Source organism: Electrona antarctica (assembly GCF_951216825.1).
Source record: "Electrona antarctica genome assembly, chromosome: 12".
NCBI lineage: Eukaryota > Metazoa > Chordata > Actinopteri > Myctophiformes > Myctophidae > Electrona > Electrona antarctica.
Genome location: NC_136793.1, coordinates 20342037 through 20367714, shown reverse-complemented (window position 1 = coordinate 20367714; position 25678 = coordinate 20342037). Strand labels below are relative to the sequence as shown.

Here is a 25678-nt window from a genome sequence, read left to right as displayed (position 1 = left end):
TGTAGTATATACAGGATGGTAAAATTATGTTACGCTGTGAAAAGAAAAATCTCTATAAAAAACACAAAATGAAAGCTTTGCTCATCTGGGCAATCTGACAAGTGCCCAGCAGTGCCCACTGCAGTACGTGTTCTGTGTCCGGATGCTGGACTTTGTGAGGTGGAGTGACGTGAACAAACAAAAATGGTCCTTTGTCTTGGACTACAAGCACTGCTGAGGGTGTGTATAGTGTTGTATAGTGTATGTTGCATATATATATTTTTTTGCCATCTTACTGATGATGTTGCTTTGACTGTGATGTCTTGCCATCATGCTCTATCTACAGAACTTTCTTTGGAACAAAGGTTAGTTTTATATCTGACAAAACCGCCAACCTCCCAAAACCCCTCCGACACACAGACATACGCAATGACTTGCGTTTTCTTTCAATATTGTCACATTTGTGACGAATTGACCATATTCGAAAATGCTGTCAAATACCTCTATTACCGCGACACCCCACATTTTTGACGGTAACGCTATCTTAACGAGTCCCGACCTACAGCGATGGGTGAGGTCACAGATGGGGCTACGGTAGACCCCCATCAGCCCAGGGCTCCCTAAACCGTGTTCATGCAGGAGCAAGGTTATCCTTGGCATTTCTGGGTTAAACAAGGTTCAAAGCAATCGAATGTTTGTTGTCTGATCAAACACCACATCAAGACACCTGTATGCTGGAGTTGAGTGGACTTCTAAAGGCGCTAACCGTGCTGGGCTCTGATTTTCAAGTGTGAATGCTTAACATGGTATTTAACACAAACACTGCTCGTGACGGAATGTTCCGCCAATTAGAATCCAACCGGCAACTGCTCCTGGCGGAACGCTCCGTCATATAAGCTTTATTATTGATATCAAACGGGATCGCTGATTTCTTCTTTTTTGTTTGGCCTTTCCTTCTTCAGCGATCCTAGACCGGTGTCACACATGCGCACTGCCGTTCACTTCTTGTATACAGGTTGACTAAAAAGCTGAATAACTCTAAATCTACGGAGCTCTCCATGGTTTTGAAAAAACGCCAATGTTCTGAGGTCTTTTCTGATTATCCGGTGATCCCGATGGCATTTTCTAGAGCAAGGATGGCCTCATGGCCTCGCTAGAATTGACGCTAATATTTTAGCATCTCAAATGGATGCCCAAACCGGACGTGCATCACACTAGAAGTGCACGCATCCACCTGGGCGACGGTAGACGGCAGACTGCTTGGCGAGCGCTGGCGCTTTGGAATGGGGGGTCAGATCAACATATGAATGAATTCTGTACTTATATGGAGCGTGTCTTGAGTGTACAGGGTTTGATGAGGTCAGATCAACATATGGAATGTCAGAACAGGAAGGACGGGTGGGGTAGGATCAACATATGGATTGTCAGAACAGGTCAGCTCCATATATGGAGATCTAAGGGTTTGAGGTTTGAGGTCAGATGTAGAGTTGCTGGCCGGCTCCATATATGCAGATCTAGGTGATGATCCAGTCTTCTCCATGTATGGTTATCCAGGGTTAGATGAGGTCAGTGTCGTGATCTTCATATATTGAGATGGCCATATATGGAGGCGTGACGTGTCACAAGGTGTGACCTACATTATATGGAGGCGTGATGTCACGAGGCATGACCATATATAGAGGTGTGATTTCACGAGGCGTGACCATATATGGAGGCGTGATGTCACGAGGAGTGACCATATATGGAGGTGTGATGTCACGAGGCGTGACCATATATGGAGGCGTGGGGTGACGGACGGACGGACGGACGGACGGAAAAAACACAAACGTAAAATAGAACAAGCAAAGAACACAGTAACATTAAGACAGTAAAACAACAGCAAAGAGCATAAAAATGGCAAATCAGGCAGAGCAGCGAGCCTGAATAAGAACACGCACATGAATAAGAACACACAGGTTTAAAAACTCAACTAAAAGCAAGAGTGAAGAGGTGGGTCTTGAGCTGTGCTTTAAATATGTGCTTTGCACTTACCAGAACCTTGACTCTTATTCATTTTCTCAGAAGAAGCTTCCGCTGAGATGTCTGTCATAGATGTGTGGCACTGAGAAAACTGTTGCGCCTTTCTTCATCCTTTTTTTTCAAACTTAACTACAGGAGCGGTGGTCTCAAAAACAGAGAAGAAAACTTTATAAGACCTAAGACCTTCGTCAGTGCTATATGATTTTCACAGAGCAAGTTATTTGTCTGTGAAAATCATATAGCACTGACGAAGGTCTTAGGACCGAAACGTTTGCTTTTTAATTGCACTTTGAGCACAGAGCACTTTATGAGCATGATAAAATAAAAGGAAAAATGTTTCCCTAAGTCTCAGTCTATAGTAGTTTTTACTTAATTTTGTTATACAGTGAGTGAGTCGTGTTCGGTCAAGTTTTCCTCTACAGTATGTCATAGATGTGTGACAGACAGTGTGGACCCTGCTGTAATGAGCCGGATTGTAAATGCACAACCACCCACAGCGTTCACGCTGTCTACATATTGTGCATTCTCTGTGCGAGACAGTCCCTGCTGTTCCTCAGCAATACATCTGTCCCTGATCAAAGCATGAGAGGATAGACATTCTAGAAATGAGGCTGTATCGTTGGTGGAAATCAATGTATGATTGCCCACACTCACACATGCACGCTTATTCTGATTGTTGACGAGCTGTGGGGGGCGGTGCTTAAACAACACAAAAGATGAGGTTGCCACTGGACACGCAGCACACACACGGCGCATAAAAGCAATGAAACATTTGAATGATTAAGGACTAGAAGTTTGGTTCAGCGGCGCACCAGGCTTCTATTGTAGCAGCAGTCTTTTGAAAGTCAGCTCTGAACCAAATTGTGTCAAATTGTGTATAGATTGTGTTTGTCGTGGGAGTGTGCATTGATTTATTTTAACAGAACAAAGCAAGTGGCAATGTTATTGATGACTGTTTGTGCATTTGGAAAGGGTGCCTACGATTTGCTACTTTCTTTTCAGTTACCAGTCTGAATCAAAGAAACAGTTCTCCGTATCTCAGTATTGTGTAAACTCATTCTGTGTTTGAAAATGTGTTGGTGAAAAAATATGATCTACAAGCCCACGGTGTGTCTCAGCACGTCACAGTCACTGCGCATCAGTGTCACAGCTTGTCACATTACCTCTAGGCCTGTCACAATGATTACAAAATTGCCTAATCACGATTCTTTGATAATTATTATTTACTTTTTGCATAATCGTTTCCATTCATCTGTTGAAAAATTGAAAAATTATAAATTCATAATAATAATAATAACAGTGTGTAAATGCCAATGTCAAAAACACAATTAATTTGTATGACAATTAGTCATCAGGTAAAATGTCATGATCGTGTCACAGCCATGACTATTGCTATTTTCGGTAAGTATAACTCATCCACTCTGCTTGACTGTTTTTTTCTGTATTTGGAACAAGACAACAGCTTCGGAAATGTCACCACCACATGTTGGCTTAACCCATTAATAGTTAGTTCTCATACTTAAGATTGTTCAAAGAAGTTCAGAAATAGCAGATGTACAGTACAAGCTTTTTAAATAGCCCAACGCTAAAATCTAAAATAACAATGTTTTCCCGTTTCGATTGGGTTCAAAAGCAGTACATTCTCATCTCATGCCCATTAGGGAAAATGCTTCCCTAGCATGGAGACCGGCGGGGTGCGAGTTGGGATATTAGCACTGCAGTCCAAAACGAAGGGTTGCCAGTGGTGCATGCATGTGTGTAGTCATTATGGAGTCTTCCAGTAGAGGTCCCCGCTGGCTTTAGCTGGAGGCTCAGAGTAGTTATTGCTCTGACCCCCACCAAGGCTGACCAAATGAAAACTACAGCAATGCATTCTTTTTATTTCTCCCCTCTGGGAATAATACACTGGATTCCCATTCTCACAAATGTCCTGTGCAGTACACGCACATACCCACGCACGCACGCACGCACGCACGCACGCACGCACGCACGCACGAACAGTTTATTATTCTATTCAGCACGTCTTAAATTCAATGTTGCTGTTACGGTCTTTCCTTACAGTACATACTGTAATAGAGATTAGATGGGACAGACTTGTGCAGACAATATATCCCCCCCCCCCCTCTCTCTATTCTCTCTCTCTCTCTCTCTCTCTCTCTCTCTCTCTCTCTCTCTCCCTCCAGCATTTGATTTAGTTGTTGAGATTACAACTTAAAATAAATAACCAGAACCGGATGGCATGACAGCACTTTCAATGTTTGCTTGAAGTTGTTTTCAGTACTTGCAGTAATACTTGCATAGCCTTCATGAAGTGACTTTTTACAGCTCTGTGTCTTGGCACGTTTAACCATTTTAACCTGTGGTCACAGGCACAGCATAAGCGACACAGCCAACGGCAGGCGTTAGCTTCCAACACTATAGCTGGACTACCCTGAGCGACATGTGGCGACAAGACCAATTTCGACATCTTGCACGACTTGGCGGGAATAAAAGCGTTTGGGAAAACTCAAAGTTTAGTTAGGCAAATGAGCAGCGACAGATTGAAGTGACCCCAAGCGACAGCCAATCATGGCACAGGTGTTTCGTCTTCTTTTGCCATGAATGAAACGCTCCCGGATTTTAAACTAGCTGACTTTAAAGAAAGCAATAAGGTACACCCGCACACTGTGTATCTTCCTCAGGCCTGAGGAAGGTCCCTAGTGACCGAAACGTTGCTTCATTAAATAAGACAATACTCTTGTGCCGAGCAGATACACAGTGTGCAGGTCTCATCTCATTTACCGGCATCGCAATCGCATCTTCTTGCCTACTACTGTTGGAGGACACCGCAGTGTAAGATGAGGCAGATAAGCTGCTGTTCCCTCTATATGGAGGACACCGCAGTGTAAGATGAGGCAGATAGGCTTGCTGAGAGATCACTGGCCTAAGGACATAATGACACACAATCACAAAATTACATCTCATCATATTCCCACTGAGAGAACATGCGTTCAGCTTTGCTACACTATTCCAATGGCATCTATTACAAAATGATTTCAAGTTAGATTCTCTCTTCAGACTTTTGGCCAGGGTCCACGTTGAAAAGAGATGAGAATCTCAATGGTTTGTGGCAGCTACTTTCTATAGAGGCCTCTATAAAGGTGCCTGCACTTGCACGTGCATAATGTGTACCGATTTGTGTGAGTGTGTGGCTTATGGAAAATGCAAAATACTGTACTTAAAAAGTACTGTACTTAACATTCTGAGGTAGTTTAGATAGTATTTCCAATTTCCAATACTTTTACTTCTACTGATAGCTGATCTACAAGCTGAGGATTTTTATACATTTGAAATCTTGAAATTGGATATTCTGCTTAATGAGTACTTTTTACTTTTGGTACTTTAAGTACATTTGATGCCAATACTACAGTACATTTTAAATTCCGGACTTTTACTTGTAACAGAGTATTTCTATATTGCAGTATTGATACTTTTGCTTGAGTAAAAACTGAGTACTTTTTCCACCACTGCCTTTTTTTGATTGTATGACCTACTACGGTAGAGGCGAAAATGTCAAGTAGCCTGTTATAGTGCCACAATGAGAATTGGATTTCTAACTAGAACATGTGCCCCTCAGTGCACAGGTCTCCAGGATAGGAGCGCCTGGACCACTAGGCCAGCGGGCGCCCCGATAGGAGTGTTTTTAGAAAAATTGATAAAATCTGAGTAATATCAAAAAATGTGTTTTACATAAGTCGGCCTCCTGGTGGCGCTATAAAGAGCAGATGTGAAAAATGCAGGGCAAAGGTTTTTCCTTGGGCTCTAGGGAGTGTGCATACAAAGTTTTACACAGATCGTTGCAGTTATAGGTAAAAAACACGAATGGGCCAGTTATAACGTGACGCTGATGTGAACATTTTCAAGTAGCATTTCTTCCTCGGCCTAGTGGGAATGTGCATGCAAAATGTCCCTCAAAGTGCACTCTGCGTTCATGATTTGAGGCATTTTGTTCAAAACGGACCAATCTTGCAAACTTTGGAGGCAATCTTATAAAATGGAGATGGAATATGGGGAAGCGGACAGGTCCGTGTTGATCACATGACTATATAGATAGTGTATACCAATTTGCATGATGTATGGAATATGTACGAGTAATGTAAAGAAATGTGTTTTGCAAAAATCTGCCTCATGGTGGTGCTATAACAGGCCGAATAATTGGAGCAGAGGTTCGGCGTTGGCATCCAGGGAGTGTGTGTACACAGTTTGGCATTGGCCGGGCCAATGTCCGAGATTAGCTGTACATGGACATTAGCTGTACATGGTACGTGTGTGCACACACACACACACACACACACACACACACACACACACACACACACACACACACACACACACACACACACACACACACACACACACACACACACACACACACACACACACACACACACACACACACACACACACACACACACACGGATGGAGTGCAAAACATACTCTCCCCATGCCTTCGGCCTGGTGGAGACAAAAATGTATTTCCTTGGCCTACTGGAAGTGTGCTTGCAAAGTTTCACGGTGGTCAGTCCAGTGCTGTTTGAGGAGCTAATCTGTTCATTGATTTCATTATCATTAGGGGCACACTCCCTCTGACTGTGATAAGGGTGCTCCTCACTATCACAGCAACAGTTGACGTAAAGTAGACGGCTTAAACATGACCTTTAATTAATCCATTCGGCTTTTTCAATCTCCTTATCCAGTGGCGTACATATATCAATATCATACAAGACAGGGTGGTGCGGAGATGCATGGATGTATCTGACGGCTGATAGGTGTCAGATATGTTGATGAAAATGAAAATGAAATTGAAGTGAATGTCAGATGTATCGTTGCTGCATCTAACTGCATTCGTCTTGCCAGTCAGTCGCATGCAGCAGAACGCTCTGTGGAAAGCGGTGCTGAGAAAATGTAACAATTACCTACATTTGTTTGGTCCATTATTTAGGACTGGTTCACTAGCAAGGACCACACCACCAAATAATGTGTGAGTGAACAAAAACTATTAATGAACAAAAACAAAGATGACCCTCGACGGTTCATCTGGCCATCCAGGCTGGTCATCTTGGTTCCTAACCCCTTTGAAATGATCAATGATCAGTGGATGTGAATGCTGATTATTGTATATATTATGTATATCGCAGTAATCAGCTAAGCGTTCCCAATCTTTTCTGGATCAGGGCCCAGTTGAAAATCTTAAGTAAGCGTTGACGGCCCACCCAATGTGACCACTTTAAATTTTTAGCCATTCGGCTGCAGTGTTAAGTGGTCAGATGGATAGGTCGTTGTGCATTTTCAGGCCTAGTTCACACCTACACAACAAATGTTCGGTCCGTGTGTGATGCCTGATTGCTTTTTGATTGCTGCTCCAATTCATTTTCAATGGGAGTCACATGGTTTGACCAAACATTTTTGTTTGATGAGGGGGGAGCAATCAGCAATCAGCGATCAAAAACAAATGTTTGATCAAAACATGTGACTCCCATTGGAAAAGCATTGTGGTGGCCCAAAAAAACAAAAAAACGACCAAACATTGCTTGATTGGTGTTTGGTACGTGTGAATGAGGCCTCAGACCATTCATTATTTCAGTGATCAATCAATCGATTGCGTTACGGCTTGGATCAATGGAACTAACATAGTAAGCTATACTTTAAGTTACTATTTATCAGTATCACAGTGTAAACTCATTTTATTTTAATTGTTTATCATTCATTATGGTATATGAAGGCTATTTTGCAGTCGTTCTGAAAGTGATCTTATACAGTGATCTTTACCGCCTGTGCCCTATTTTATATTTTTTCATAATATAACAATGTCGAGCTAAAATTGCAAAAATAGCTTACAATGCGTGGCATAGTGTTAACCACTTGAGCCCTATAAACGTATGATGAATAGTGAAAATAGCAGATTGCGTTGCGCCGTAAGCTTGTAGATCTGCTATTGTTTCCTCAACAGATAGCACCCCCAAGAATCGGTGTAAACTCTCGCTTAATGGATGTCTCTCGTTGAGGCTTTTGTTTTGTTTCCTCCAGCTTAACGAGCCCCTACAGCTTAACGAGCCCTCTTAACAGTCATGACGACCATATCCTAGGAGGCAGTAGCAGTGCTGTTGAAATGCCACTTCAACGTGAGCTGTCATTAGGTGGAATAAAATATAGCAGAGGTCTGCACTCTGAATTAATAAAATACTGAGGAGGCAGTCATATAAACATCTCACGTGTATCAGGGGACATCACCCCATTAATCAGTCTGGAAATATTTAACTTGCATTGTATAATGGAGGTCATTTTTCTTGTGACCACCACGCTCTGACTTATGGTGCGTTACCCGTTCAAATCAACATTGTAATAAAGGTGATGGGTTGCACACACCAAGACTGCATTTAAGTTTTTATTCTCATCAATTGACGTCGGATTGATGAAGGATTGGGATGAAACCTTGTACAAATTTGGAGTCAGACAGGGCGCCCAGCGCCGGTGCGTCCATATAGGCCACATAGGCCATTGCCTAGTGCGGCAGTTAGTAGAGGCGGCACAAACTCGCCAAACGAGTCAGTTATTCCCGTGCTAGTTTCCGTGCGCTCCCCGCAACGCAGTTATTCTCGTGCCAGTTCCCGTGCGCTCCCCCAGCCCCGCCTCCGCTGCATGGATCATTATTGCTGGTTCGTTTTGTGTCCCGTTCTGTGAAAAGAAAATTCCACAAGTTGGGAAGGGCACGTCCGTGTGATGCAGCCTAGGGCGGCAATTTCCTAAGTGCCGCCGCTGAGGGCACCCTAGATACGTCATAGGTGATAATCCAATTTTCATTCTATGAAGCCTAGTTAAAATTAAAGCACAATTTGAAGATCATACTATTATTACAGCAAGTGGTACAAAGAAAGTGTGGGACATTTTCAGATGCAGACACAAGAAGTACTTTTCTCTGACAAGATATAGAGTTTTCTTATTCTTCTAAAGTAGCTATGCAGAATTTGAAAATCACACCCGTGTGAAGTGAGTGGTGCAACTCCGTGTGGGGATCCCCGCAAGTTCCAGACCCACAGGAACATGCCCAGGGTGCCGGCCCGGTTCCGGCGAGCCGCCCCGCGTCCAAAACGGTAGAGAAATGAGGGGTTCTCTGGGGGGTCCCCAGCGGGTCCCCGGAACATCCAGACCCCCAGGAACGCACCCAGGGGGCCGGGCCGATTCCGGCGAGCCGCCCCGCGTCCGAAACGGTTGAGAAATGACAGAGTTACCGTGTAAGGGTCCCCCAGGGGGTCCCTCTACTGTACTGTCATCATATATCATTCATCATATATACAGTTAATATGTGTGTGTGTGTGTGTGTGTGTGTGTGTGTGTGTGTGTGTGTGTGTGTGTGTGTGTGTGTGTGTGTGTGTGTGTGTGTGTGTGTGTGTGTGTGTGTGTGTGTGTGTGTGTGTGTGTGTGTGTGTGTGTGTGTGTGTGTGCGTGTTAGGCTGCGCAACAGTGACACTTGGTTGTGAAAACCAACCAAACGCAATTTTTGTGCTCGGACAGACCAGGCCAGGGACACAGCCAGGGACCCAGCCAGGGACAGACACACATAGCTAATGGAGTGGTTGCACCACTCAAAAAGTCGTCCTCACTCAAACTCATAACATAACATACCGGTAAAGAGAGTGTGGGACATTTTCAGATACTATACATTTTTAGACACCAAAAAGTACTTTGCTCTGGCAAGGTATTAAACTTTCTCCTGAAGTAGTTGTGCAGTATTTGAAAAAGTCGTCCTCACTTGAACTCATAACATGACATAAACGGTTGACACCAATACAAATGATCCATTTAATTTACTCTGCTTATGAGAACAGATGGACTCCCCAGCACCCCTAGTCTGGGGGGAACAGATCTACCTTTTCTCCCTGACCCTCCCTCCCCCAAGCATGCATTCATTCATTGTTGTCTCCACCAGGCCGAAGGAATGGGGAGAGAGTATGTTTTGCACTCCGTCCGTGTGTCCGTCCGTCTGTTACCAGCTAATCTCCGGCACCGTTAACCCGGTCAATACCAAATTTTGCACACACACTCCCTGGATGCCAACAATGAACCTCTGCCCCAAATCTTTCAGAACGGCCTGTTATAGCGCCACCAGGAGGCCAACTTTTGAAAAACACATTTTTGGATATTACTCCTCCAGATTCTGTCCAAAAATCCCGCGTTCATCGTTGGCATCCAGGGAGTGTGACCGGGTTCAAGGTTAATGCCTGACAGCACAGCGACGACTCTTAGATCATACCCTGGTTTTTCCAAGCTCCACAATACAAAGGTGGGCGGACAGGCCACTGAGGCCAGTGATAATAGGTGCAGATAGTACTGCCATGACAACAATAAAACTCCTACTGTATGTCTCACCTTTCCTCCAGGCTGCTAGACATTATGACTAATGTTAATGACTCATACAGGAGGCTCTTTGAAACAGCCTGTTCAGTCTGTTCCTGATGATGTGCCGTCTGTTTCAGGTCAATGAGATCTACCATGACGACTCGTTGGGCGCCCACATGAACGTCGTCCTGGTGAGGATGATCATGCTCGGCTATGCCAAGGTGAGTTCCACTGCTCCATCTCATATAGAACGTTGCAGTCCCTTTCCGAACAAACATTTAGAAAGAAGAAAAAGCAGGGTACAATTGTTTGTGTTGTTGTTTTTCTTCTTTCTTTCAGCCCTCGAGCGCTCAGTTTTCTGCCCCCTCAATGTCGTAACTCTGTATACTCTATGGCTCTGGGCTATTGTTGCTATTTTTGAAATATTTGGAAGATTTGTGAAAAAATGTTGAAAACGTTTTCCCATCATGACATGCCCAAAATAGGGACGCCGGGTTGAACGTGTTTTTTTTTTTTTATTATCCCAGAGGGGAAATTTGGACAGCTAGTGGTAAATATAATCATCAACAATCCAATACCAATCAATTCACAAATAATATACACAAGAAACACAGCATTACCTTCTTTCTGACCCTGACTTTGTATACTTTTCTTCTGTTCAAAAACATTCAAAGTCAAGGGAAACTTTATTATCCCAGAGGGGCAATTTGGACAGCTACAGTAGCAGTAAATATAATCATCAACAATTGTGGTGTGTTGTGCGCTATTTTCACTGAATGTTCAACCCCTGAATTTAACATGATCCAAAATGTATATAATAATCAATTTTTAATATGTTATTTGGATGACCCTAAGGATCATAAAAAAACCTTGAACGATTACTATTGCAATTTATTTTGGGTCACGCCACTTTTTAGCTTAGATTGACTGGCCTATTAGGATGTTTGTTATAATGGAATAGGTGTCTACAAATCCCCAATTCCTTCTATACATAGAGAATGGAAACCTTTACCCAACAACACATGAAGGAGAAGGTTAGACCAGACTTCTATACATAGAGAATGGAAACCTTTACCCAGACAACACATGAAGGAGAAGGTTAGAGCAGACTCCAATAATGCCAAAGAAATGTTCAGTCCACTCCTGAAACACACTGGGTTGGTATAATTGCAGCCTTGTGACAGCTGCAAAGAGCAGCATGAAAAGAATGGTACTCGAGCAGAAATGTTCATGGAATTTTAATAACAATAACAGCACAGACAAGACATGCACAAACTGCTGCTTTGCACTCTGTCCGTCCGTCCGTGTGTCCGTCCGTCCGTCTGTGAACAGCTAATCTCCGGCACCCTTAACCCGGTCGATGCCAGATTTTACACACACACTCCCTGGATGCCAACGATGAACCTCTGCCCCATAATTTCCAGAACGGCCTGTTATAGCGCCACCAGGAGGCCGACTTTTTTATTGTACTCCTCCAGATTCTGTCCAAAAATCTCGCAAATCGTTACACACTATCTCTATAGTCATGTGTTCAAGATGGATCTGTCCGATATTTCACAGACTTTCCTACTAGGCTGAGGAATATATCTCACCCTTTTCACATTGGCCTGTTATAGCGCCACCAATTATTTCTCCCCTTTAATAATACCATTATTGGTATTGTATTTTAGATTGTTTTTTAGCATTGATTAGTCACCATTACAATGAGGTATAACTAACGCTTATAAGGACCACGCAGGCATCCATGGAATGAGCAACACAGCTAAAAGTGTGGGTAGCGCCCCCACAAAAATCGGCAAAAGGACAAAATAATGGTTGGTATTCACCCTTGCTTTGAGTTGCTTAGTGGATCGGATGATTGCACTGATGATTAAAAACAAGGCATTTCTTCTTCAGGTGAAACAAGTGAGTTTTAGTTATAAACTCCTCACAAAATGTTACGAAACTTAACTTTGGTCGATTATTTCTCCCCTTTAATAATACCAATTGGTATTGTATTTTAGATTGTTTTTTAGCATTATTAGTCACCATTACAATGAGGTATAACGTACAGCTTATTCCAGGCATCCATGGAATGAGCAACACAGCTAAAATTTTGGGTAGCGCCCCCACAAAAATTGGCAAAAAGACAAAATAATGGTTGGTATTCACCCTTGCTTTGAGTTGCTTAGTGGATCAGATGATTGCACTCTCCCACAGAAATACGGAAAAAACAACAAATATAAAATACTATAGTGTCCCTTTGTGAGAAGTTTATATTTGAGTAAGGCAAATTAATAACTAAACTGTACATTTCACACGTATGAACTTATTGTTCCACCAAATATCACCTGTGGAGTTAGACATAGGAGCGCTTCCTTCTTTTGTTAAATATTATTATTAAACTAAATTATTAAACTATTATTTGTATCATTCAGCATGCAGCCTTGGTTGCTCACAGCTTACTTTACTTGGTCCTGGGTTCAGTGTGCCCTGCACCATGCCCGTCTGCCAAAAGCCAATCACAAACGTCCCTGCCGGAGAGACACCAATAGCACCGCTGCAGCCTCGCCAAAACCAATCACAACGAAGCTGGTTAGAGAAAAACGAGGGGGGGCGCCCACCTCCCACAGCTACAGACAGGCAAATAAAGAAATACAAATAAATTTAGATTCTTACATTGTCAGCTTGTTCTTTTGTCATTCTCTGGCATGTCATGATCTTTGTGTTTTTAAACGTGACCCACACTTCCATTTGGAAATCAGACAATCAGTTCAGTTGGCTGTTCATTGCAAGGAGGAAGTCAATCTTTTCTAATGTGATTAGTTTACTGTCTTTTTGTTGTCATTGCATGTCCAGCTCCTGCACCGGACCTGACAAACTACACGGACTGTGGGCCGATCCTTTGATTAATTTCCAATTTTCATAACGTTACAGGAAAATCGCTTTGATTACATTAATGGACTGTCGGTATCGTTCGTCGCATCTTAGTAGTCTATTTGAGAACGGCGAGGAAGCCGAAGTCATGAATGTCATGATGTGTTAATATATTTTATTCATTGTTTTCTACGGGAGCAAGGCTGCCTATTTAAGTCTTAAAGAAAGAGAAATATGTCACATTGCTTAATTTGCTTAATTTGCTTAAGTTGTAACGTACACAATATGAATATTATTTAATTGCTTAATGATGGTTTCATAACAACAGAGCTAATGTTAATCAATGATAAAATTGCCGACTTGTAAAAAAAAATCACCCGGGGAATAAAACGCTTTAGACAATATTTGCAGTTTGTCCGAAAGAACCCATACATTCATGGACAGTAAGTCAGCCAGGGAAAGCTCTTCTGCAATGACAATAATGACTGTGATGGCCGTGGCTCAGCGGTCCAGGCACCTTGGCCGGGAGCCCGAGCCTGGCAGTGTGCCGTGGGTTCGACTCCCGATCCCGACGGCCTTCACTGCATGTCACTCCCACATCTCTCTCCCCCATTTCCTGTCAGCCTACTGTCTGTCCCTCTATAAAAAATATTAAATAAGCCGCAAAAACAAAAACATAAAAAAATAAATAATAGTGACTGTGATTTGATAAGGTTATGTAGGCCTATTATCAGAAGGATATGATTTATAGTGTTACCACTGGCATTATATACTGTAGGCTACAAGAGTAACAAGACAAGTCAAGCATTGTTCGTAGGCTAGTGTTTTGATCATCTCACATCAATTATACGGGGGCAAGAAATATGTCACATATTGCTTTACACAGCACAATCAAGTTGTAACGTAGTCTATGAAGGGAATAGGCTATTATTTAATTGTTTTTATGGTGGTTTGCACTGCAGTGACAATGATCTGAAATATGAATGAAAATCTAACGTCTGCCCGTTGTGGAGAGCGCACAAATCCATTTTGGTAGCCAAGACCACTGACATTTAACTAAGGCATATCTCGCTCATCTCCCAATCTAACAATATCATCACATTTACTCACAGGCATGGACAGCCCTGCATTCATGCGTATCTCTTACTCCCATTACGAGAGAGAAAAACTGCCCATAGATATCATATACTGTATACAGTATATAGGCTATAAGAAAGGCCTTTATATGTGATGTCTAATATTGCCCAAGCATCTAAAAAGGTCTCACAAAAAGTAAGAGTCAGAGCTAACGTTATAGTCGATGATAAATTGCAGTCTGATTGATATAGTAAAAACGATTCAACGATGGATTTGAATAAGAAAAGCGTATTGGACAATATTTAGCTGCTTGTCAGAAAGAAAACCTATAAGGATCTGGATCAACCTTGGATGAAAGTGTGCTGAGACTCTCTGCGCACTGAGAGAGAGAGAGAGAGAGAGAGAGAGAGAGAACATGAAGGAAATAGGCCTATCATGTACATTGTACAGTATATAATATCATTATCACAGGGATGTGTGGGTCCTCATTCCGCTCGAACATATCTTGAAATATCAATTCAATGGAGCGCTTTATTTGGCATGAGAAAATGTTCACTTTAATATCAACTCAGCTGAGAGAGAGAGAGATACATGCGCACCAAATCCTACAAGTCAATCTCTCGTTCCGCAACTTTCATGTATGTTAATTTTAGGGTGATAAAATGCCTATTTATTGAATGTGTACCCTAGCACTCTCTCGCTCTGACCTACCCCTGAAATGATAGAGTAGGCTAGGCAACGTGCATCATTGAAAAGTATAGTGGATTGAAATGTGTATTAATGCTTTTATCTCACGTCAATTGTAACATCATCCGAATGACAGATGCTATCCTATATTACAATTGAAAACATGTGCCCAAGCGCACGCACAGGAACAAAAGGCACCAGCTACTACGTCACTGACACGCTGCAACACGCTGCAACACACACTGCAACAACACACTAACACGTCACACACTTACCCTCCGCGTCGTTGGTTCCCTATCTCCTCATGTCGCGCCGCACGGCCACACTCGACACCAGCCGCGTAAAAACTGTCATCGCACTGCCACTACAGCCGGCTCCCGTCCACACTCGCAAACAACATCAATATCAATAATAAACACAAACACGCCACAAGCACCGACACCCCCGCCTAATTTCTTGCCACGTCTATGAAAACAAGCACAAAAAAAATGCCATTCAACACGCTACTTACACACACTACCACTCGCTTACAATACGCGGACCTGGCAACACTACATTCCCTCTCCCATTGGCTCACAGCCCACCACGTGACCCACACAGGGAGGGAGACGATTGCGTGATGCTTCTATGTACAGGATTCTATAGGTCACCACTTTTGGTGTGACACACACACGGCTTCTGTTTACTAGAAGAAGAAGAACTACACAGCGCACACTCTGATTCTAACTTGGACACTTACCATAATGCTAACACGACCGCGTCGACACCTGGCGTGGTACAAGCGGGACAAACCCAGGCGCATATATGGATACCAACAACAACACTACACGCACACGCGCGCGCTGCAACAACAAACAGCTACGTACAGTGTGTGTGTGCGTGCGTGCGTGCGTGCGCGGGGGGGGGGGAATTTGGATCGCCTCGCGATGCAGCTGAAATGGCACACACACACACACACACACACGCCACAAGACGCTAATAATAATAATAATAATACACAATTACAACACTACACTAATCATAACAACAGCACAGAACAGTACAGTACACATGAGTACAGTACAGAAAGAAAGCTCACATCAGAATATTAATCCATGTAATAATAATAATAATAATAAAACATAATAACACAACACTAATAACTATAATATCAACAGTACAGAGAACAGTACAGTACATCAGAATATTAATCCATGTAATAATAATAATAACAATAAATAAGCACACAACACTAACAACAGTACAGACAACAGTACAGTACACATGAGTACAGTACAGTACAGTATACTGTTCCTGCGCCTTGCCATGCTCTTTCAATCATAATAATAATAATAAATAACAACACTACACTAATAACAACAATAATATCAACAATACAGCGAACACTACAGTACACATGAGTACAGTACAGTACAGAAAGAAAGCTCACATCAGAATATTAACCAATGTAATAATAATAATAATAATAATAATAAATAATAACACAACACTACTAACTATAATATCAACAGCACAGAGAACAGTACAGTACAGTACATCTGAATATTAATCCATGTAATAATAATAATAATAAAAAAACACTAATACAACAGTACAGAGAACAGTACAGTACAGTACACATGACTACAGTACAGTACAAAGACTTACAGTACAGTACAGTACAGTATACTGTTCCTGCGCCTTGCCATGCTCGCTTTCATACGCACATACACAAAACCAAACAGGGCCACTCAGCCAGCTTGGCAACTTTGCGCTTTCCAAGCAAATGCATAAATGAAAACATCATGGGTTGCCATTGCCTTCTTCCCATTTGCGACGCATCGCGTTAGGATGAGCGGGCCGAAGGCCCGCGAAATTCTAGTAAGAATACATAGAGCATCTGTCATGGATGATGTTACAATCAAGGTTATGGTAGGCTACAGTAGGCTACAGGTTCAACAAAGTTTGGCTCAGACAGGAATCGTTCTCAGACCCGCTCTAGCCTCGGTACCCAGGCTTTCATTTTCGTCGGCGCCAAAATTGACAGCCTGGGGGAACGCATTGGCCGCTCTGGTCTAGAAGTGGGAGTCAACCCTTCCGGGGGGGGCGTCGTTCCAAATTATGTGACGTAGTGCTGCACTAGGGGGGAGAGGAGTGGGCTCACGGACAGATCGGTGAGATCCAATCAGGGCGTGCGCAAATCTCAGCCGCGACCCACCCCTCTAGACCAGAAACCTAACACGTTAGCGCAGGCTTATCCCGTTCTGGCCAGTACAGCCAATGCATGTACAGTACGTGGTTTTCTGTGATTGGCCAAGCATTTTTTTTTTGTGTCGGGACCTTGGGCGATATCCTTGGCGCAATCAGTAGAGCACTTGCATTTCGACGGCAAGGTCATGGGTTCGAGCCCGGGCACGCCAACTCAGTGTATGAGTAGCACGGCTTGACTTTGTGCTGTAAGTACTGGGAGCTGATATAAGGTGTTGTGCTCCACCTCAGCATTCCATCTCTCAGAGGTCTTGAAACGGGGATAGACTCACTTAAGACTTACTTAATTTATACCTATAATAGATTTTCCAGGGTAGTCTTTGTTAATACACAGTAAAATCATCTGTGTTCGTAGGCCTAATGCTGCTTGTAACTCTGACCCGTAAGGGTCCCTATTGTTCCTTTTTTACACTCTCAGGAATTTAACTATATTCTGTTGTATTGCTAAAGACTGCTGTTGGGACGGGAGTTGCATGCATCTAAAACGTGTCTTCTCTTGCCTTCCTCTTTACACCTTGCAAGTCCATCAGCCTCATCGAGCGAGGCAACCCGTCACGGAGCCTGGAGAACGTGTGTCGCTGGGCATTTGTGCAGCAGAAGGCCGACCCTGAACACTCGGAGCACCACGACCACGCCATCTTTCTCACCCGCCAGGGGTTCGGTCCCACTGGCATGCAGGGTAAGATGATGATTGAAATTCTTTTTTCTTTTTTCTTTTTTTTTTAAAGATTTTTTTTTTGCGGCTTACGCCTTTTATTGGTTTTTGAAGGGACAGACAGTAGGCTGACAGGAAACGGGAGAGAGATGGGGGAAGACATGCAGTAAAGGCCGTGTCGGGCTCGGGAGTCGAACCCGCGGCACACTGCGACTGGATTACCAGTCGGGTGCCCAGACGGTTACGCCACCGCCTGGGCCATGATTTAAATTCTTTTTTTTTTGTAAACTTTATTTTTACATTTCTTCACATGACAACACACATGTATGCAAGAAAACACAAAACACACAAACATATACAACCCCCCCCCCCCTCCCCCCTCCCCCCCTAGGCTAAAAACAAAACAAAAACAAAAACAAAGTGGTGGGACAAAGCAGCGGACAATCATAGATAAAAAAGAGTCAAGACAGGGACAGTCGGACACAGTCCGGATTACAGTTCACTGAAATGGAAAGTCCTCAACAAACTCCACAAAGGCACTCCAAGCCAGGACAAAGTTTTTTTGGCCTCTGTCCATTCTATACCTGAGCTTCTCCAGAGGCAGGAATGATAGAACTTCTTTCAGCCATTGTTGAAAGGAAGGTGCCTTATCCGACTTCCAATTGAGGAGGATTAGTCTACGGGCTAATAGGGATGCAAATGCCAAGGCATTTGCTTGCGGAGATGTGAGTGTACAGTCTGGGGGGACTATGCCAAAAATGGCGGTGTGGAAAGAAGGTGTTACCACTGTTCCACACATATGAGAGAATACGTCAAATATCCGCTTCCAGTAGGTAGTGAGGGAAGGACACATCCAAAACATGTGGCCTAACGAGGCTGGGGTCTGGCTGCATCTTGGGCATCCAGGGTCTGGCATGTTAAAGACCCTGGCCAGCTTATCCCCTGAATAGTGAAGCCGATGTAGTATCTTAAATTGAATTAAACCATGGCGTATGCACATTGAAGAGGTGTGAATACGTAGTAGACTGTCCTCCCACATCTCCTCAGGGAGCTCTACACCCAGATCTCTCTCCCAGGCAGCTTTTGCCTTGTCCCAGGTTACTGGTTTTAGATCTCGTATCAAATCATAAATCACAGACACACGTTTTTTCGCAATGGGGCTAAATTCCAATATAATGTCCAATTGATTCTTGGGTGGTAAGTAGGGGTATGAAGGAAGCTTTTTCTGAGTAAAACTGCGAATTTGAAGAAACCTAAAGAAATGAGATCTGGGTATATTATGATCTGCATTAAGTGTTTCAAAGGAAATGAACATGTCATCAGAAAAGAGATCACAGAAAAACACCAGTCCATTCCTGTGCCAATATTGAAATGCATTATCCATCATTGATGGAGGGAAAAACTGATTGTTGGCCACTGGAAAAAATCTAGTACTGATCTGGTTTAAGCCAAAGTGCTTTCGGAACTGTAACCATATTCTGAGTGAGGCTCTAACAACCGGGTTTGTAGATTGTATGGTACGGCCAGATGGTAACGGAGAGGTGAGTATTGGCAAAGGATTTAAATTCTTCATTAGGAATAACCCCTTGTAGCATCTCGTTTTAGAGGGTGTCCTAGTAGACACAATACAATGAATACATATTTTACAAAAAAAGAGAAAAAACTATATATGACAAAACAAGTAAACAAATAGACAAGATACAAAGAGTATTACACTCCTGGCAAGCAGAGCATAAATAATTGATCATTAATTATGCTTGTATTATGTATTTAAATGACGGTCGGTTTCACCCGTGACATTTATCAAAGCTTACGCTTGGATCGGCTGTTAAGGAACAATTGATAAATGCCACGTTGACATACGCCAAAACCCACGCTCGAATTTAAGGCATAATTTACACTCCATTAATAAATGAGGGCCCTAGTCCTTGCATGGATCCTGCCAATAACTGAGAGTGCCATCGACTCACTAGTAATACTCTGATCGAATGTGCAGCCTAGATAAGTAACTGAAGTTTTCTCCTGGAGTTTAACTCTGTTGTTACATCCAACTGAAAAGTTGGATACCTCTCGATACAGATTTACCCAAATGCAGGGATAACTTGTTATCAGTTGTACAATCAAAAATATATTTCCTTGGATTATTTGGATCATTATCTAACTTGATTTTCATTTTTTGAAACTCCTCCTACATATTTTTCTCAGTTTGACGTTTTTTTCTTCCATATGGGAATTTTCTTTTAAATTCTTGTTCCACATCAAAAAGAGAGAGGCCCAATCTAATACAGGACATAAATGTATTGATCTGGCCAGATTGCAGAATACAGAATATGAGTTCCAATCTGTCTCCATTGGCTATGACAAGGTCCACTTGACAATTTCCATAATGTCCTGGAATAATTGATTTTGAGCCTGCTCCATGTCACTTAATAGCAGCCCAGGGCTTAATCTCAAATTGATGGCACTCAAGTGTGATGGGAACAGCATGGAGCCTTAAGAGCCACAGCAGCCGTATCGAAACAATAAACACATGTACATGTACACAATCTGTTTATAGAAACCTTGTATGTCCAGAAGAAAGAACCTGTGTTCCAATGGATCCAGTAGAGCTATTATTTAGCTAATATTTTGTATTGGTTAAATCTTTATTAAACGCACAGACACACTTTACCACTTTCACTTTCACTTCAATAGCAAACATATCAGATCTACAAGCTTGCGACACATTGTGAGCTTGTAGATCGGTTATCTTTCCTACTTTTCTGTGACATTGCAATATGACCATGTAGGGCGCTCAATTGCTTTGCATCAGGGCCTGCAGGTATTGGCATATAAGGATGGACTCACACATGTCTGAGCGTCTCAGGTAGCTTACTGTATGTTCTCTTATGTTCCAGCTCAGCGCTCAGGCAGCTGTTTTAGAACCCCCCCCCCCCTCCCCCCTATAAGTATAGCAGATCTGCAAGCCCACAACGCAGAACAGTGTAACACGATGTGAGCCTTGTACATTAGTTGTTTTTGTTTGCTACGCATCACCTGTGCGGAAGTAACGGGAGTGTTGCTGGGGACATCTCCCCCTCCGCATTAAACTGAATATGTCCGGGGCGGGACCACCCCTTCTGCACGCTTGACTAAATCTGTCAAGTAATTGTAGTGGAGTAAAAAGTACAATACAAATGTAAAACTACCTAAAATCTCTATTTAAGAACACTACATGAGTACATGTACTTTGTTACTTTCCACCACTGAACATTTACCCCAAAGATGGAGGAAGAAAAATGGATTGAGCCGTCACTCGTATTGGCATCCACGGCACAATCAAGCCATTTATAGTGCAGGCTTGTTGTGTAATATGGTCTTGTTACAGGTGTGTGTATGTGTGTGGGTGATGCCTGATTTACACGGAAAATAGCCAATCTGCAAGCTCATGACCCGTCGTGCTGCGATGCATTGTGAGCTTGTAGATTGGGTGTTTTTGGTGGCGCTGGCGTGCGACAAAGTATAAATCACCCTTAGAATGATATATAGCCCCTCTGCCACATCAAAGCCCAGCCATATCTACAGTACATGGAGGCAAAAACAAATAACAAAACACCTGCATCCTTGTCGATGGCTGCTTAGTGTCTTCCGAGAGACTGTCAACAAACATAATTCCCTCATCAAGTTTTCGTTAGGTCTTCGAGCCACAAAAAGTCATCGGGAGATAATGGGCTCCGTGGCTCCCTGTAGAAACTTACAAATCAAAAGCAGAATGAACTTCAGTGCAGTCTGTGGGGAAATCATCCAACAATCACTTATTCCACAGGGTTTCCTCCACTTCATTGCTAGATTTTGATCACATCTGATAAATGAATGTCAAAAGCACAGGGACATGAAGCGTCCCTGTGTCGGCTGCATGACATGGTTTGAAATGAAATAATTTTTAATAACTGCCAGACGAACCGTTTTCACCGATGATGGAATTCTATTTATTATTATTTATTTTTTTATGCTTCATTGATGTTGACCGATTTGAGAAACATTCAGGATTTGAGGTCCACGCACGTGCGCGCGCACACACACACACACACACACACACACACACACACACACACACACACACACATGCACGCACGCACGCTTGGAGAGAGAAGAATAGGCACTGGCAGTTGTCACGAATAGTGATTACCGTACTCAAATTGTCAGAGCTGTGACAATGTCAGAGCGGAGCGGACTGTCAGAGCGGAGCAGTGATTATTATTTCTTACTTTTTTTCTCCTACGATTTTGTAGCCCCTTTTTTCACCTGGTGCCAATTGCCTTAGCTGTAATCTTGGGTGCTACTCTCCCTCTGACAACCTGTGGAGAGCCCTGTGGAGAGCCCTCAATCCATAAGGAGTGAGCTGGCCGCTTCTTTTCACCTGACAGGGGGGGTTTCCTCAGTAGGACGTAACGTGTGGAAGGAATATGTTATTCAAACCAGTTCCTTCCCCCCCATCAGGCCCATCTGCCCCCTGATTATAACTGACATTTGACATGTATTAAGACAATTTTAACTAACTTACTATCAGAAGGTGTTTTTTTATAATATGCCTGCTCACCAAAAGTTTGCTCTACGCCCCATAGTTACAGTAACGTTATGGATATAATTTGGATTGTGATTTCAAAGAACAATGTTAAACGGAACATGACACTGTCATTATGGTGCACCAGAGTGACCAGACTAATTTTTATAAAATTGATCATTTTAATTAGAGATGTCCTGATACTGTATTGGTATCGGAAAAGTATCGGTATTGGCTCTTTTTGGTCATATCATGTCATATCGGTATCGGCGAATATGCCAGTCTAACCACCGATCCAACACAGGGGTAAAGGGTAGGCACACTATGGCAGGTAAATAAAATGTTGGGGCATGTGGAGTTTGCTTTCGAGTTGCCCAAACTGCAAGTGCACATTTGAGTGAGGAGTCTGCTATTAACAACACAAGATAAAATAAATAATATTGTCTCCACCTGGCCGAAGGCATGGAGAGAGAGTATGTTATGCACTCCGTCTGTGTGTGTGTGTGAGTGAGTCCGTCCGTCCGTCCGTCTGTTACCAGCTAATCTCCGGCACCGTTAACCTGCTCGGTGCCAAATTTTGCACACACACTCCCTGGATGCCAACGATGAACCTCTGCCCCAAATTTTCCAGAACAGCTGTTATAGTGCCACCAGGAGGCCAACTGATATTACTCCTCCAGATTCTGTCCAAAAATCCCAAATCAAGTCATGTGTTCAAGACGGATCTGTCCGATATTTCATATTCCATTTGGCTAACATTGGCTCTCAAAGTTTGCAGGATTGGCCTGTTTTGAACAAAAAGCCCCAAATTATGAACGCAGCGTGCATCACAATAATGGGCTGTCGGACTAATGGGCATCCCTGTTTAGTTTAGCACAATACCATTATTTTAGGAGTCTCACCAATTCTCACTTGCTGAAAAGATTTAATGGTAGGATAGAGAAAAACAGTGGACTGAAGGAGAACTGTATGGAGGACTGTTGTTGAAGTGAGTGTTATAGTAGCCTCGGAAACCCAGACGTTTTTTTTTCCAGGGAGAAAAAAAAAAGTCTGGGACCGAGTCCACTTCAGTTGGGCATAGAGTAGCGCAAACGTCAATCACTCTCTGCTGATTTCTGATCGTCTGCCACTTTTGTTAAATTGACGCACACACGCACACACACACACACACACACACACACACTCCTCTCTCTCTCTGTCGCTCTAATTAATTAGTCTCATGTCGCGCAGCTGCGTGTAGATTCTCCCGGCGGATCCTTCTGGGAGAGTGACTATTATGCCATTATGAGATGGAATGCTTTGTTTTTTACAGAGAACCACCTCAGTCAATATTGACTGTCCATGACTCATTTACGTGCGTGCGTGCGTGCGTGCGTGCGTGCGTGCGTGCGTGCGTGCGTGCGTGCGTGCGTGCGCGTGTACAGTATGTGCGCGTGCACGTGTATGTATATGCATGCAGTGTGTTGGGAAGGTGAACTGTGTGGGTGTATGGCTCCTGGCTTGAATTATTACAGTTCTATCTATTCTCTGGTCAAATATGTTCCCAATTTTTGTAACTCCATCACGCAGTCTGTGTCAGTGGAATTTAACAGATAGGTTTGCGAGAGTTCATAATAGAGAAGCATGTGTGAGTAAAGGTGGAAGGTTAAAGGTCACTATCATGAGATGGAATCAGTTGACTGTGGGATCTCAGTGCTGGCACAAGGAATAGCCTCAGGTTTGCAAAAGTACAATAATAGAGAATACGCACACATTTTTTGTACCCCTCACTGTAACGCCAGGAAATAGAACAGTGGCGTACCAGAACAGCGGGCGGGACATCAGTGTGCTCTGGCGCGCGTCTAATGCCGCCGGTGTTTAATGCGCTTACGTCTTAAGTCATATCACCCTGTCCTAATTCAATTCACTTAGAATATTCATAAACACATTTCCACCATTGCTATGTCAACTCATCCCTTTCTCCTCTCCTTCCCGCTGCCAGGTTATGCTCCAGTAACAGGCATGTGCCACCCAGTGCGGAGTTGCACCCTCAACCATGAAGATGGCTTCTCCTCAGCATTTGTTGTCGCCCACGAGACTGGACATGTGTAGGTTCCTGTGTGTGTGTGTGTGTGTGTGTGTGTGTGTGTGTGTGTGTGTGTGTGTGTGTGTGTGTGTGTGTGTGTGTGTGTGTGTGTGTGTGTGTGTGTGTGTGTGTGTGTGTGTGTGTGTGTGTGTGTGTGTGTGTGTGTGTGTGTGTGTGTGTGTGTGTGTGTGTGTGTGTGTGTGTGTGTATGCGCGTGCGTGTGTGCCAGTAATATTCTTGATGTGCAATACCATGTGCTTAGTGGACAAAAAGCCTGGGGATTGATTGATGTGATTGTAACACCAGGGACCGTTTTAAGCAGACACGCCTTGAGCATTTGATAACCAGTACAGTACAGTATGTTCCACTTCATTGAGTTCATCTGCAAATCCATTTATCCATAGGGATCCGTCCACAGTTTGAGCTACGGTAATGACGAAGCCTAGTCAGCCATAGGCCCCAATGCCATAGAGTTATAAATAATAGAGACGTCACCGGATTTCTCCTCTCATCCACTTGCATTGAGTTGCTCACCCAGCAGCGCATGAGGCGTTCTTCCGGGTTGGAAACAGTGCTTTCTGGGATTGCTTATGGGCCATACGTGAATGCGCTGGGCCGTTGATATCATTGCGCACGTTCACGTATGAAACATAGCGTTCAAGTATGGAGCATGGCACGTGGACGCGTGCAATGCATAGTGCCAGACCCATATTGCAATACCACTTTCGGCCACTATGTCTGATGATAGAGGACCCTAAATGTGTAAAGACTGTACAGTATGGGCTCCCTTTTCGTCACCGCTAAACCCCTTATCCCTAAACTTCTTCTTCTTCTTGCAAAACATTATTGAATAGTTAAAATGGCCAGTCTACAAGCTCACAAAGTGTCATTGCAGATTGGCTAGTTGAACTATTCAAAAATGTTTTTCAAAATAGTAAAAAAAGGCAAAGAAGTTTAGGGATAAGGGGTTTAGCGGTGACGAAAATGGAGCCCTAGGTGTCCTCGGAAATTACATCTGACTGCAAGGATCCTTCTGAGGGAAGATGAAAAGCAGAGCTTGCTTGTGAGTCACATAACAACACATTATTCCCAAAGGAATGACGCCGACGTCTGAAGTTCTGGATAATTGGTTTTGAGCATCTGCAGGTTCATTCATCAGCCCACAGCGGCTGTC

At 43.2% G+C, this 25678-nt stretch overlaps 1 protein-coding gene across 1 annotated transcript in view; it reads left to right on the top strand.

Moving 5' to 3' along the window:
* The window catches only part of adamts3 (ADAM metallopeptidase with thrombospondin type 1 motif, 3), a 173955-nt gene that overhangs the window by 76354 nt on the left and 71923 nt on the right, over positions 1 to 25678 (top strand). The window contains exons 6-8 of the mRNA XM_079516259.1: positions 10512 to 10595; positions 17764 to 17920; positions 24421 to 24526. Of these exons, the coding sequence (XP_079372385.1) occupies positions 10512 to 10595; positions 17764 to 17920; positions 24421 to 24526 (347 nt within the window). The remainder of the gene's footprint in view (positions 1 to 10511; positions 10596 to 17763; positions 17921 to 24420; positions 24527 to 25678) is intronic.